The 12454-nt window shown below is 54.4% G+C and overlaps 2 protein-coding genes across 3 annotated transcripts in view; one reads left to right on the top strand and one right to left on the bottom strand.

The window, feature by feature from the left end:
- CDH23 (cadherin related 23) overlaps positions 1-12454 on the bottom strand; it is a 216835-nt gene that overhangs the window by 44387 nt on the left and 159994 nt on the right. The window contains exons 23-27 of the mRNA XM_087764332.1: positions 11937-12082; positions 11357-11576; positions 10269-10421; positions 9124-9237; positions 7646-7794 (exon numbers count right to left, since the gene is read on the bottom strand). Of these exons, the coding sequence (XP_087620458.1) occupies positions 7646-7794; positions 9124-9237; positions 10269-10421; positions 11357-11576; positions 11937-12082 (782 nt within the window). The remainder of the gene's footprint in view (positions 1-7645; positions 7795-9123; positions 9238-10268; positions 10422-11356; positions 11577-11936; positions 12083-12454) is intronic.
- On the top strand, positions 783-7163 carry CUNH10orf105 (chromosome unknown C10orf105 homolog). 2 transcript variants are annotated; one of them, XM_087766462.1, is made up of 3 exons: positions 960-1026; positions 4479-4680; positions 4783-7163. In XM_087766462.1, the coding sequence occupies exon 3, from the start codon at positions 4788-4790 to the stop codon at positions 5202-5204; it is 417 nt and encodes a 138-aa protein (XP_087622588.1). In that variant the 5' UTR covers positions 960-1026; positions 4479-4680; positions 4783-4787; the 3' UTR covers positions 5205-7163. The 2 variants fall into 2 exon arrangements, with proteins under 2 accessions (XP_087622587.1, XP_087622588.1); XM_087766461.1 differs by lacking the exon at positions 4479-4680 and having other exon boundaries at positions 783-1026.

Here is a 12454-nt window from a genome sequence, read left to right as displayed (position 1 = left end):
CAAGTCTTGGCAGCTTTTTGTGCAGTCCGCCACCCTGCTGTGCCCAGGAAAATGCATTTCAAGGTGATCAAACAGGAAGGTTTTCAACATGATGAGCGCTGGATGGGAGAAGCAAACCACACCCTGCGAACACCCCCTTAGCCACCCTTTTCCCAGCTCACCCAAGCATTTGCTACAGGCAGCTCCAGCACATAAACCAGGTGAAGTGGGTCCTCCCAGGTATTTGTTTTGTATGAAAAAAAAAAAAAAAAAAAAAAGTAGCTTGCATTAAACCAATGCATGCTCCTGCTGCTGCCGTGGCACAGCCTGCTGCCGGGAAAAAGCTCGGCTGCTGCTGGTTTGACCCACTGAGGTCCCAGAGGAGATGCGGTACTTTGACAGACTGTCCCAAACTTGGGAAAATAATTTGAGTGCAACTGGTGGGAGAAAAACTCTTTCTGCTGTAGGTGCAAAGCACCTTGTGCAGCCGAGTGACGGTGCCTCCAGCCTGCTTTATCCCCCTGCTAGAGAGAGAGGGCTGCAGGCAGCGCCAGCCATTTGCAAGCCACCTTTCAAACACCCCCAGCTACTGGAAAAGGGTCAGAAAAGGAGGAGGAAGGCGGGGGAATAAAAGGATGGAAAAAAGCAGGCGGCTTGGCGCAGAGTTGCCGGGAAAAGGGGGAGCAGGCGTGTGGAGGGCAGCCCGCTGCCCCCTCCGCGGTGCGGGGGGCTCAGCCCACGACCGTACCATTCAGCCTTCCCGCAGGGGCAAAGCCCGGGGAAACGTGTCCCGGGGGGCCTCGACCCCTCTCCCCAGCAGGGAATAGCCCCAGGGCACCGCCGCGCTGGCAAAGCCTGGAATGGGGCACAGGGGCCCCCTTGGCTTTGCACGCTCAGGCTGTCCCCAGCCCGGCTGCCATCTCTTTCCCACCCTCCCTTGCCCTCCAAAAGGGAGGAGGGGGCTGGCAGCCAGCAGAGCACGGTGGGAGAGGCGGCAAGGCAGGCGTGTGGGAGGCAAAGCCGGAGCTCGGCCGGCCGGTGAGAGAGGTAGGAGCCCAAACCCCCGCGGCAAACCCACCGCTGGCCACTCAGGCTAACCCCGAGGGGCGAGCGAAGCAGGCCAGGGACGTGCCGCTGTCTCTGGCTGGAGACCTGCTGCCCTGAGCCCTGCAGCCGCCCGGGGAAAGGGCAACAAACGGGCTGGGGAGGGGAGATGAGAAGTTTGGGGTGGGTTTGAAGTCAGGCATCCCTCCTCCCTTCCCTGTCGTGTTGCTTTGTCCGTCCCGGTGATGGGAGACGGGGAAAGTCTTGCAGATGCAGCACTGCTGCTTAACAGCAAGGGTGATGGGGTACAGCGTGCCGTTGCTTTCGGTACCTGACTGTTTAGGTTTGCTAAGCTGGGTGTTTGGTACCCTCCAGCATTACCTCCTCCTGCAAGTGAGTGGAAAGACTTAGTGCATTGGGAAAAGCTGGGGAGCTCCAGGAAAGCGTCGCTAAGCAAGATGGGGAGGGGAAAACGAGCTGCTTTTCATCTGAGCTGTATTACAGGCACAGAAGTTCCTGAAAACAGCCTTTTCTTTGCAGGAGTTTGAGAAAAGGGAGGGAGAGCATATGGAAAAAGTCCTGCCAAACTAAGCAGCTGCAGCAGGCCAGTCAGGCAGTGTGCGGGGCTGGGCAGAATAACGCTCTCTTCTGCTCATGCACGAGAATAATTTCTTCTTCCTTTCCACCTTCCTCAGGAGCATTTTGATTTTTGCAATTTCTCTTCTTTCCCTCTAATCCTCAGTTGCCTCATGTCCAGTGCTGGGTCCCGAGCACTCGTGGGGACATCTTGTGTTAGAGCTGATCAGCCAGGGATGACCCTTCTTGGGGAGGTTTGCCAGGCTGGACGCTCCTCAGCAAGCCTATTATTAACCCAGCTGGATTGCACAACATGGGGCTTGGGTGGGACAGCGATGCTGGGAAGGGGCGATGCTATCAACAGGAACGCAGGCAGCAGCTTGGCCAGAGGGTACAAAATGCTGTGGGCAACTGGTCCGTTGCCATGCTTCAGGAAAGGCACTGTGCTCCCACCCTGTGGGAGGGAAGCCCTCATCCCCGTGCATGCCGTGGGCACGGGGAGTGCTGCTCTCACCAAGCCCTGACATTTCTGCTGATAAGACTCCAATTTTGGTGGCTTTTTGCTGAAATTCTGCTGAAACCACTGTAGCTCTGTCTCAGGCAGGAGGTGGGGGGGGAACCACCTTTGTCTACATTAATACATTGAAAACTTATTGGCTCTATTAAAAAGCCACTGCTCATGTGCATTCTGCAAAGATTTCCCAGATTTTTAATGGCTCTGTTTCTGGAAGGGCTTAGAGATCAGGCACGGGACAGCCTGGGCTTCCCCTGAAGCCGCAGCTCTGCCAGCCGAGCTTGGTGTGAGGAGAGGATGGATGGGAAGTGAGACAGAAGAGACTGTGGCTGGAAAAGCCTGGGAAAACATCAGTGTGATCCCTCCTGATGGGTTTCTAGGGGACACAGTCAGCAGGCTCTAAAAGAAAAACCCTACAGCCACCACCAACAGAGCAAAAACAACTTGAAGAAATTAGCCACACCTCCTGGCTCGCTCTTAACAAATGATATAAGGTCACCAAACCAAACCACCTGCAGTTAGTAAATGCCAGAATTAAGGTAGCCGTGGTAACCTTGATTCAGACTGCCTTTGGTGTGTGTGGTAAGCAGCAGCCCTGCCTGCTGGTTTTCACGCCCTGTCCCTGAGTCGTGCACAGGAGCAGTCTGCCTACAGAGCATGGGGGTCCTTGGGATGGCTGCTTTGCTCCCAAAGCTGGAGGGGAAGGGGCTGAGCCAGGCAAGGAGAGGCTGCGTGATAAGAAATGCTTTTGGGGTGAAGAGAGGCGAAAAGCATCACTTTGGAGCAGGGGATGAAAGCCCTGGCCCCTGAACCTGCTTGCAATACGCATGGGGATTCACCCAACTTAGGGTTTTCTCAGATGTCGCTCCATTTATTTTTGCATTTCCCATTTTCTGACCTGGCCCTTACCCATGGAAATGGCCACATCTCCCCAGAACCTCTGAGCAGGCCAATACAGTCCTTGCCCTGAGGTCACCAGCATCCCAGCCTTAAATGCCCAAGCCCAGATGATGCAAAGCATTCCAGAAATAAATCACGTCTCCCGAGTGTCTCAAATCTGGCACCCAACTCTAGTGGAAACCTCTGACCTTATTCCCTCTGTATCTCAGCTCATTGCCTGCAAGGGGAGAAGCATGGATCCTACAGGAGCGATCTGTCCCCTCCAGGACCAGACAGGGTCCTGGCAAACCAGAGCTGGGAGCTCCCCTATGTAAGCACACACCCACACGCAGAGGGGACAGCTGGGGCACAGACAACCCGAGTTCAAGGACTCCTTAACCTCTGAGCCTTGCAGCTCTTACAGTGTTTGCTTAAGGTTGTTTCCTCCTGCGTAATTTGGACGGTGAGCGATGCTTGTCTCTTCTGACGCAGCATCTCACTTTCCATTGGGCTCATCTCTGCTGGGGTGTCTCATAGTTTCCAATTAATGATTAAAGACATGCCGCTGATGTCTCCTCTGCCCTTTTTTGAATGTTTTATCAGTGAATGTCTGGCTGCAGACCCAGAGACCTGGCAGTCCCTGCAGCCCTGCCTTTTCCCCCTTAAGCTCTTAGTTTTAAGTTGCCTCAATCCAAACCCGAACTTGCCAGGAGACTGCCCAGCCACAGACCAGTCTAACAGCTCTCCATCACTCTTCTAACTCCCACACCTCTGTAGGAAAGTCAGTGTAATGAAGCTTTACCTCCAGCATCCAGGCTAGAGCACGAAGGGCCAAGCCAAGCCGTCGCGTTGCAAAGGGTTGGCACAGCAACCTTTCCCCAGCCCTCGTCTTCGAGCTGGGGAGCTGCTGGCCTCAGGTACAGCCCTTCCAGGGCTGGGAACAGGTGCAGAAGGGTGCACGGAAGCAAAATCATGGGTGCAAACTGCTCTGGGGATGTGAGTTGGGAGGGATCTGACTCGGTGGGGAAAGGAGAGGACAGTCACCATCAGGTGCTCAGTCAGAGCTCTTACTCTGAGCTTTGGGAAGTTGGTTTGCATCACTGTTTGCAAATCTGGCTGAGAAACCCACGACTTGTCTGAACCTGAAACCAGGTCAGAAAAACGCCTAATCCAAGTGGATTTTCGGCACAAGCAGGGTGAGGGCATTAGACTTCGCCCCTGAAAAAAAAAAAAAAAAGGCAATGCTGATACAATACTGCAGCTTGACAGGGAGTTATCTGGGTGGAGGTTCAACCAATTATCCATTTTCTTTGGGGGAGAGGGAAAAAAACCCAAATGACAGTCAATTCAGCAAAACCACTTTTCCGGGGAATAGAGAAGAACCAAACCCCAGCAGCCTGGGGGGAGGATTTGGACCTTCTCTAGTGTACGGTTATATATCACTCCCAGAAAAGCTTCGTGCAATGTGTGTGTGTGTTCCCTACAGGTGTCATCACGGAGGCCATAGTATTGCGTGTACATGGTACTACATGTGCTAGATTCCTTTGCCGGATGGTTTTGCACTTCAGTTCAGGGCAGTACTTTGCAGATATAAATCCTACCTCTGTGATTTGCCTGCTGGCAAAGCAGACAGACTCCTGTAACCCTGTGTCACAGAAAACATGGCCAGGAGGACCTTGGACATCAAAGTAAGCCAAAAATCCATCAGGTTGGACAGAGGGTGGCTGTCTGTCCAGCTTCTAGGTAGTAATCACGCGTGTCGCTTCTCTGTGTCATCTTGTGCACTGCAGGGAAGATGAGCACAGAGGACGCTAGCAATGGGACCTCTCCCACCCCATCTCTCCTTGGGCTTCTGGTTTCAACCACGGAGCTGGTCCCACCCATTACCGCATCCCCTGAGAAGGCAGACCCGCTGCCCATCATCATCGCGCTCGTCTGCATCTTCCTTCTCCTGGCAACCTTCCTCATCTTTGTCACCCTTTGCAAGCCAGCAGCACTGGACCAGTCCCGCTCTGGGCCCCACGAGTGCATGCCCCATCACCCGGCAGATGCCAGTGAGCCCCAGTTGAAGCTCTGGAAGCGGCTGGGCTCCCTGCGATGCTCCATCAACACCTTCAGGAGGAGTCGGCCAGTGTCCCAGAGCCAGCTCACCTTCCCCAGGAGCTCCCCCGCCAGCCAGGACTGGAACGTCATGGAGTCCACCAAAATGTGATCCTGCTCTGCGGGAACTAGCTCACCCCACATCGCTATTCTTTCCCAAGCTTTTGGTTCAGGCTCAGTTCCCTCCTCGAGCAGTCCCTGGCATCCCGGGCATCCCGGCAGAGCCCCTTTAAACAGCTCATTTCCAGGCAGTGGCTCTGCAAGGCGACAGGAGATTTTGCTATTTCAGGTTCTTGAACACTTTCCAGGTTACTGTTTCCTGGCAGGAAAGGTGGAGGCATCCGAACTACACCCACATGCAGCTATCACCAGGCAGTCCAAAAAAATATTGCTGCTTAATTTCTTTTGGAAAACATTGTGCAAGTTGCGAGGCACCTGAACAAACAGCCTGGGTGAGAGCAGAGCAACCTGGTTGCCTAACAAATATCACCTTGAAGAGAGGCATCCCAGGGCAAATGTGCTCCACAAAAAGCAATCCTCAGCTGAGATTGTCCCTCGAGATGTGTTCCTGAGCAGGTGGAGGAAGGCTTGTGCCCCCTGTGTGCTGCCCAGTCTCTGTCCCCTGCTTCCCCATGCAATGAGCCGTAGGTTGTTGTGGTTGATGCTTGGAAGGATGTCTGCTACAGCTGTCTGCTGGAAACCTGCTTCAATAAAGCAACAGCGGGAGCAGGTAAACACACCTATAAATGCATTAAAGAGGCCTTTTGAGGCTCGCAGGCACTGCCAGCTTGGAAAGCCACCACGCAAGGCTGAGCTGCCCGTTTCTGCTGGGAAAGGGTACAACAGCCAGCAGGTAATCTGAAGTGCTTAAAGGAATCAGTAGGAAAAAGAAAAAGTGGTTTAATTCTTCCAGGTCTGCAGCTCACACTATGTTCAGCCATCGAGTTCACCCCTTTGAGTGAAGTCTCCGTGCCTGACGAGGCCCCGCAGTGAGCACCGAACCCCATCTCTCTGGATTTCACATGGTTTCTGACCCTCGTGGAGTGCAGCTCTGCATCAGGACCTCTCTGGCCTGCCTGGGACATTCCTGCTCTCCTCCTGCCCTGGACTGCCTGGCTTTCAGACCCGCAGCCGTTCAGCTGCTTGTGTGGCTCTAAACATGCTAAATAAGCTGGGTTAAAATGAGCAGCAAAAGGGCTCTGAGCCCCTGGCTGTTTAAAGCCAGGTCAATCTGCTGATGAGGGCTGGAGCGGAGAATGCAGAGGGCTGGATGGGGGCTAATGAGGGCAGCATCTGCAAGAAGGGGATGTGGAAACCTTCAAAAACTCTCTTGTTGCCATAGGGATGTAGGGATGTATTTGAAAGGGGAGACATTCAGTACACATGGTTCGCTTTTAAAGGTGTAAATTAAACGAAACCCAGGTGATTGCCCATTTCCAGTTCCCTTTGATTTTGTTCTGTGGAAAACAAACTTCCCCCAGATAAAGCCTCTTCTTTGCCACAGACTGCCAAGGGCATCCCCCTCTTTTGGGAAGGGTGCTCTAAGAAAAGAGACTTTGATGTCAGACTCAGGTCTTCTCCATTCACACTCTCAATTTGTGAAAATGGCTCAGTTTTGGGAGTCCCACTGCAGGGCTCCTCTCTGCCTGCCCAGCTCCCCTGCTCTCCTGCACCGCTGGGTGCAGGGATTACAGGCAGATTCCTGACCCCAGAGACAGGCACCGTGCTACGGGCATCACGTACACCATGCCATGGCACAACAGGTGATGAGGAGCTGCAGGGCTCATGCTTGGGGACCAGCCGCCCCGAGCATGACTCCCAGCAAACCTTTGTTGCAAGGGGCAAAAAGCTCCTTTCTTCTCTCCCGGTGACTCACCCTGCCTGCGAGAGCCAGGGACAAAGCTGCCCCTTTCCCTGTGCTGGGAGAGGTATTCAAGGCAGGAGGAGCCTTCCCAGGGCCCTCTGCAAAGAGCCTTTGGTGCCCGCTCCAGAAGAGCCCTGAGTTTGAAGGGATGCTGGAAGCCCTCGGAGGCCGAGTGAATGCCCGCATTCATTCAGCGCTCACTGAGCCATTCAGCTCTGCTCACCGCTCCCTCAAAGAGGAACAAAAATGAAAGCAAAGTCCAAATGCTTTTCTCCCTCCGTTTTTCTCCCCTCTCAGAGCATCTCTTTGCATGCACTCTTCTCCCTCCCCCTTGAGATCTCCACTCTCGGTCCCTTCTCTGCTGGGGAGAAAGCAGCCCGGCAAAGGGGCCTCGCCAACACAGGGCTTGGGTTTGCTCCTCTCACCCTCTGCAGAAATGGGGTGAATTTCTTATTTTTCCCTTGTGCTTTGCTGTCTCCTCCCCAGTGCTCACAGCCTGGGTTAGCAAAGGAACAGGGAGGCGTACAAGCAAGAACACGTCTTGCCCTGGCCTGGAGGAACAGACCACAGATGGAGAGGGAAAATGTCCTCTCTGGGCTTCCAGCAGCTCACAGCCACAGTGCCAGGGCCCAGAGAGCAGGGGACCCCCTTTGCCCACCCAGGGGGCCTGGTGGGAGAAAGCCACATGCCTGCACTATGCTGCTGGCGGCCGGGATGTCCTCAGGGATGCTGACTTCGTAGCTGCTCTGAAGGAAGATGGGTCGGTTGTCATTGACGTCCAGAACAGTCACGTACACAGTGGCAGTCCCGGTGCGCCGGTTCCCGGTGGGGCCGTTGTCTGTACAGGAGAGAAAAGGCAAGGGGAGGTTCGGTCACCTCCATCTCCTCCTTGCACAGGTGGTGCTCAGCCCTCGGCTGCTGAAAATAACAGGACCAAAACTTCTAAACTAAAATCCTCTGTCTTTTCTGCAGCTTCCAAATCCCACACACAGGGGTTTTTTTTCTGCCTATCCTGAAAGAGAAAGGAAAAGCCAAACCACCTCCAAGCTCTGCCATGGAGCCACTGCTCAGTGAGGCTGGAAATGCAACTGGTCATTAAAGCGGGTTTGCAACTCCATAGACTGAGAGGGTGATGTATGCTGGAAGGGACTGCTGGAGGTCAGGGATTTGGGGGATGAAGATGGGCAGAGGTCTGCACAGCAGCACCTCCGGAGCCAGTCTGCATCTCGGTCACTGCAGGGAGGTGGTGCAGGTCCGGTTGGCTGCAGCTGGCCCCAATGAAAAGCAAAAGCCCCAATGAGTTTTCTGCAGACCCAGCTCAGCTCACAGCCAAAGAGCACCTGGACCGGTTGATGTTCAGTAAATAAGGACATGGCAGCGCAGCTCTTGCTTTTGCCACGAAGGATGAGGCAATGGGGAGCATAGATTGAGTTTGGTTTTTACAACATGCCTGATGCAAGTGAGCACTAAACCCACCCAGCTGGAGCCCATGGGATCTGGTGACCGGGAAAACACAGGCAGTCTGACACCCATCCGAGGGGCAGAATGGACCCTTTACCATTTGGGATCCGATCCGGCAGGCCCAGTCGGTGCAGCATCCCCGCTGCAGACCCCATGGTACCTGCAATGCTGTGCCCCTGAGATTTCTGACCATGCCACTTATTTCTCTTTTCAAAAGGGACATCCAAGTCTTCTGTAAACAGGCACATCATTATAAAGCTCTGGGGATGATGGCCAAGATGCGTTTGGCATGCAGGCCCTCTGCCCATGCCAGGTGGCTCTGGATTAATCAGCAGCCACTGAGCCAAGGGCTGGCATGGCATTAGGGGAACGATGCTGTGGTGCTGGCATTTCTGGGTGGAGGTCTCCCCTGGACAGCACGGAGCCTCTCGGGAATGGGGGTCTTGCCTTCCCCAGGGGAAAGGGAATGCCCCAGGGCTGGACGAGCCAAAGGGCTGAGTTTACTGTCTGCAAAAGTCATGGTGGAACCAGGACATGTTATTGCACATGTCCTGTGAAATGCTAACACCAAACACAGGCTCTGGTTTATAGAGTGCCTCAAAGGTTGCTGTCTCTCTGCCATGCTTCCAAGGCAGCTCGGCACATGCACAGCCACCCTGTGTGGTTGTGTGGCAGCGGTCCCATGGGAATGGTAGGAGATCCTTACCGATGGCCTCCAGGATCAGTGTGTATGATGCCACGGTCTCCCTGTCCAGACTCACAACTGTCCTGACCACCCCATCCCTGAAGCCGACGCTGAATTTGCCATCCTGGTTCCCACCTGCAGCAAAGGAGAAGGACCAGGTTACCCCGTTGTCTGGATGCAGGGAGCAGAGCCCACATGGGATGCAGGGAATGCTGCAGCCTGGGCGCGGGGTCAGCCCAGCCACAGAGATCACAAGCACTCAGCCTGCCCTCCCGAAGGGCCGTGTTTTACATGGTTTTGAGCAAGACAAGTGTAGGGCAAGCTCGTATTTTGTCCTAGGCAAAGCTTCTCTGCAGCAAAAGTGGGCAGAGCACCTTCTCTCACCCACACCAAATGCTGTGCCTGCCTCACAGAGCAAGAAAGGAGCGATGGCTGTAGGAAAAGCTGAATCATATAAGAGCCAGATCATTTCCTGAATGCTTCGGAAGCAAACTAGGGTAACTTTGCATGTGGCCTGCGGTACCTGTGGGACAACATATACCTTTTCTCTTGCGGGAGAGGCCGGAGGGGCCGTGAGATGAAACACAAGGCTGCTATTGTGAGAAAAATGACTCTCTGGTGACACTTCTATTTTTGCCCTCTTCCTGAGGACTAAATGCTGCATGTGCAGTTTGCAAGTCAAAGCGTGGCCAGGGGGTTCCCCGGCCTCCTGCTGCAGCTGCTGCAGCTGCAGCATGAGCCAGGCACTGCCCAGGCAGCGTCGCTGCCTGCCTGCTCCCTGCCCACCCAAAACCACCTGCATGTGGGGCTACGAGATGCCCTAAAACTCCAGAGAGGCTTCCAGCCCTAAATGCATGTTACACAAATGCTGCCCCAGTGGTGTTAAGCCCATCTTCATGCTTTTCCTGGCTGCATCCCAGGTGTGAGAGGGCAGGGGATGCTGGGGGGCAAGGGTTCACCCGGAACCGGACAAGGAATAGCGGCGGAGCAGTCAGCAAGGCGGGGAGCCAAGCGGGGCTGTTCGGCAGAGGGCGATACCGCATAAGGTTTGGAGGGGCTGGAAAAGGCAGCACTGATGTGCAGAACACCCTGGCCATGGTCTGGGGCAGCTTGCTCCTTTCCACAACCAAAGTTCCCCTTTGCAGCGTTTTGCAAGGTGTTCATACCTGTGATGAAGTAGCTGAGCTCAGCGTTCAGCCCAACATCAGCATCCGTGCAGTTGAGCCGGACCACTTTGAAATCCCGGGCCACGTTTTCAGGCAGTGACACGTTGTAGACGGCTGGGAAGAAGGTGGGGTTCTCGTCGTTCACATCCAGAACTGAAACGGGGAGCAGAACTGAGTGCCCCCCCAGGGCTGCCCTTCCTGCAGATGCCAGGCTGATGTCTGCCAGGCTCCCAAAACCACCTGCCTGCTCCTCTGAGCATCCCAGGGAATGCTCTGCCTGCTGCTCCCTGCCATTTGTGTGGTGGGGGTGCCTGCGGACCGGCTGTAAGGACTGGTTCCCATGCCTGCAGGCTGTATTTGTTTGCCTCCAATACATACAGGTCACCCCCCTCAAGTCCAAAGAAACCTTACATAACTGTAATTAAAGTTACTGTTTGCACCAAATTTGTTTCCATTGCCATTCAGAAGAAAATCTGGGGCTTAAATATAAACTCAGTATTTCCTGGTGTATGGCAGAGGGCTCTGGAGTTACAGGACCAGAAACTTCTTTTTCCAGACCCAGGCCTGAGCAGAATCCAGGGTCAGTTTATTTCCAGATGATGGCTATCCTCAGCACTAGGCTCGTGTGAAGCCAGTAAACAGAAATGCATTAAATTAAAGACAGGCCACATAATAAGGGTCCAGCTCTGAAACTGGAATTACGTGGGCTGTCCAGATATGTAGCTGATGTGAATCACATGTTGAAGCAAAAGGCAGGCCAAAAGAAAAAGAAACACTGGGGATGGGGGAATGGAGGAAAAACAATACAGAATTTGGGGGCCCTGCCAGAAACACCATATTTTTCCCATCTCTGCACTACACTGACACCACACCGGGCAAGACGCAAAGCCTGTGGGGACGGCAGCACAGTGGGCTGCCCCCTCTCCGTGCTGTCGTACGCAAGAACAGACATAATGTGTCAGATCATACATCTCGGGGTGTCTCTTATATAACCCACATCTCCTCCAGAGAGGTGTCCTTGTCACCCATCTTTTTGGGACCGGAGGGGGCTCTATGGCTGGGCAGGGCTTGGAGGGGTTTTGGTGCACCTTTGACAGTCAGGGTGCTGGTGGAGCTCTTGGAGGGCACGCCGGCATCGCTGGCCACCACCCGCAGGTAGTACTCGGTGATCCTCTCCCTGTCCAGCACAGTGGTGGAGGTGACGAGCCCGCTGGTGCTGTTGATGAGGAAATCCATGCGGGGCATCCCCACCTGCATGCGGTATGTCACCTGCCCGTTTGGACCCTCATCCAGGTCGATGGCCAGTACCTGGTGAGGAGAGTGGGGGGAAGGGGTGAGCATGGGCGAGCCTGATTGTCTCCTGACTGATAAAAATCACAGTATATAAACCCTGAGCATTTCTTTGCCCCCAGGGATGCTGGGTTGAAACAAAGGGGCCTCGAGGCATCCGCCCTGCTGGGAGCCAGCACATGGGGTGGGATGACACAACCCCTTCTGCATCCCCAGTTGTATTGCTAGAGGATGGAGAGGATGGAGAGGATGGAGGGGATGGAGGGGATGGAGGGGATGGAGAGGAGGTGTTGCTAGCCTGCTTTGCAGAAGCGATGGCAGCGACAGCAGCAGCAGTAGCTCCCAGAGCAGGGCACAGCAGCGATGGGGCACGCTCACCTGGAAGACAGAGGAGCCCGCAGGAAGGCCCTCGGCGATCTCAGCGGTGAAGGGAAGGTTTTGGAAAGTGGGGTCGTTGTCATTCAGGTCCAGCAGGTTGACGAAAACCGTGGCGCTGCTGGTAGCTCGCAGGGGTGGCCTCCCGCCTGCGGAGGCCAGGAACGGGGTTTTAAGGTTAATACCTCTAGTCATTTCTAAACCTTTCCCCCAAAAGAAGTCCTCACTCCTTAGGCAGACAGTCATGCAGGATGGGGCTGCCCCACTGAGGCATTAACCTGTCTGTGTTACTGCTTGCGTTGTAGCCCATTGGACTAATGGCTTAGTCCCCTGGCAGGGGAAATCTCTCCCTGGCAGCAGGTATGCAAGACAGACCAACAGCTACCCATGCATGCATCTAAAAAGCAATAGCAACACTAATCTATCCTTATCCCTGTCCTTCTGGCAGGCTGGATGGGACGATGGCCTTAGCACAGTGCAGAGGCAATGCAAAAATAGAAAGGGGCAGAGTTAAGGTTATA

Source organism: Nipponia nippon, unplaced genomic scaffold (genome assembly GCF_047370975.1).
Source record: "Nipponia nippon isolate SJK-2023a ecotype South Korea unplaced genomic scaffold, ASM4737097v1 scaffold_3, whole genome shotgun sequence".
In the NCBI taxonomy this organism is placed as follows: Eukaryota; Metazoa; Chordata; class Aves; order Pelecaniformes; family Threskiornithidae; genus Nipponia; species Nipponia nippon.
This window is presented reverse-complemented; position numbering and strand designations above follow the sequence as displayed.

Excerpts from the sequence above, each read along its gene's own strand:
- CUNH10orf105 (XM_087766461.1), top strand. The coding sequence starts at position 840 with ATGGGGCACAGGGGCCCCCTTGGCTTTGCACGCTCAGGCTGTCCCCAG. Across the intron at positions 1,027-4,782 it reads TCGGCCGGCCGGTGAGAGAG|GGAAGATGAGCACAGAGGAC; the intron begins GTAGGAGCCCAA and ends TGTGCACTGCAG.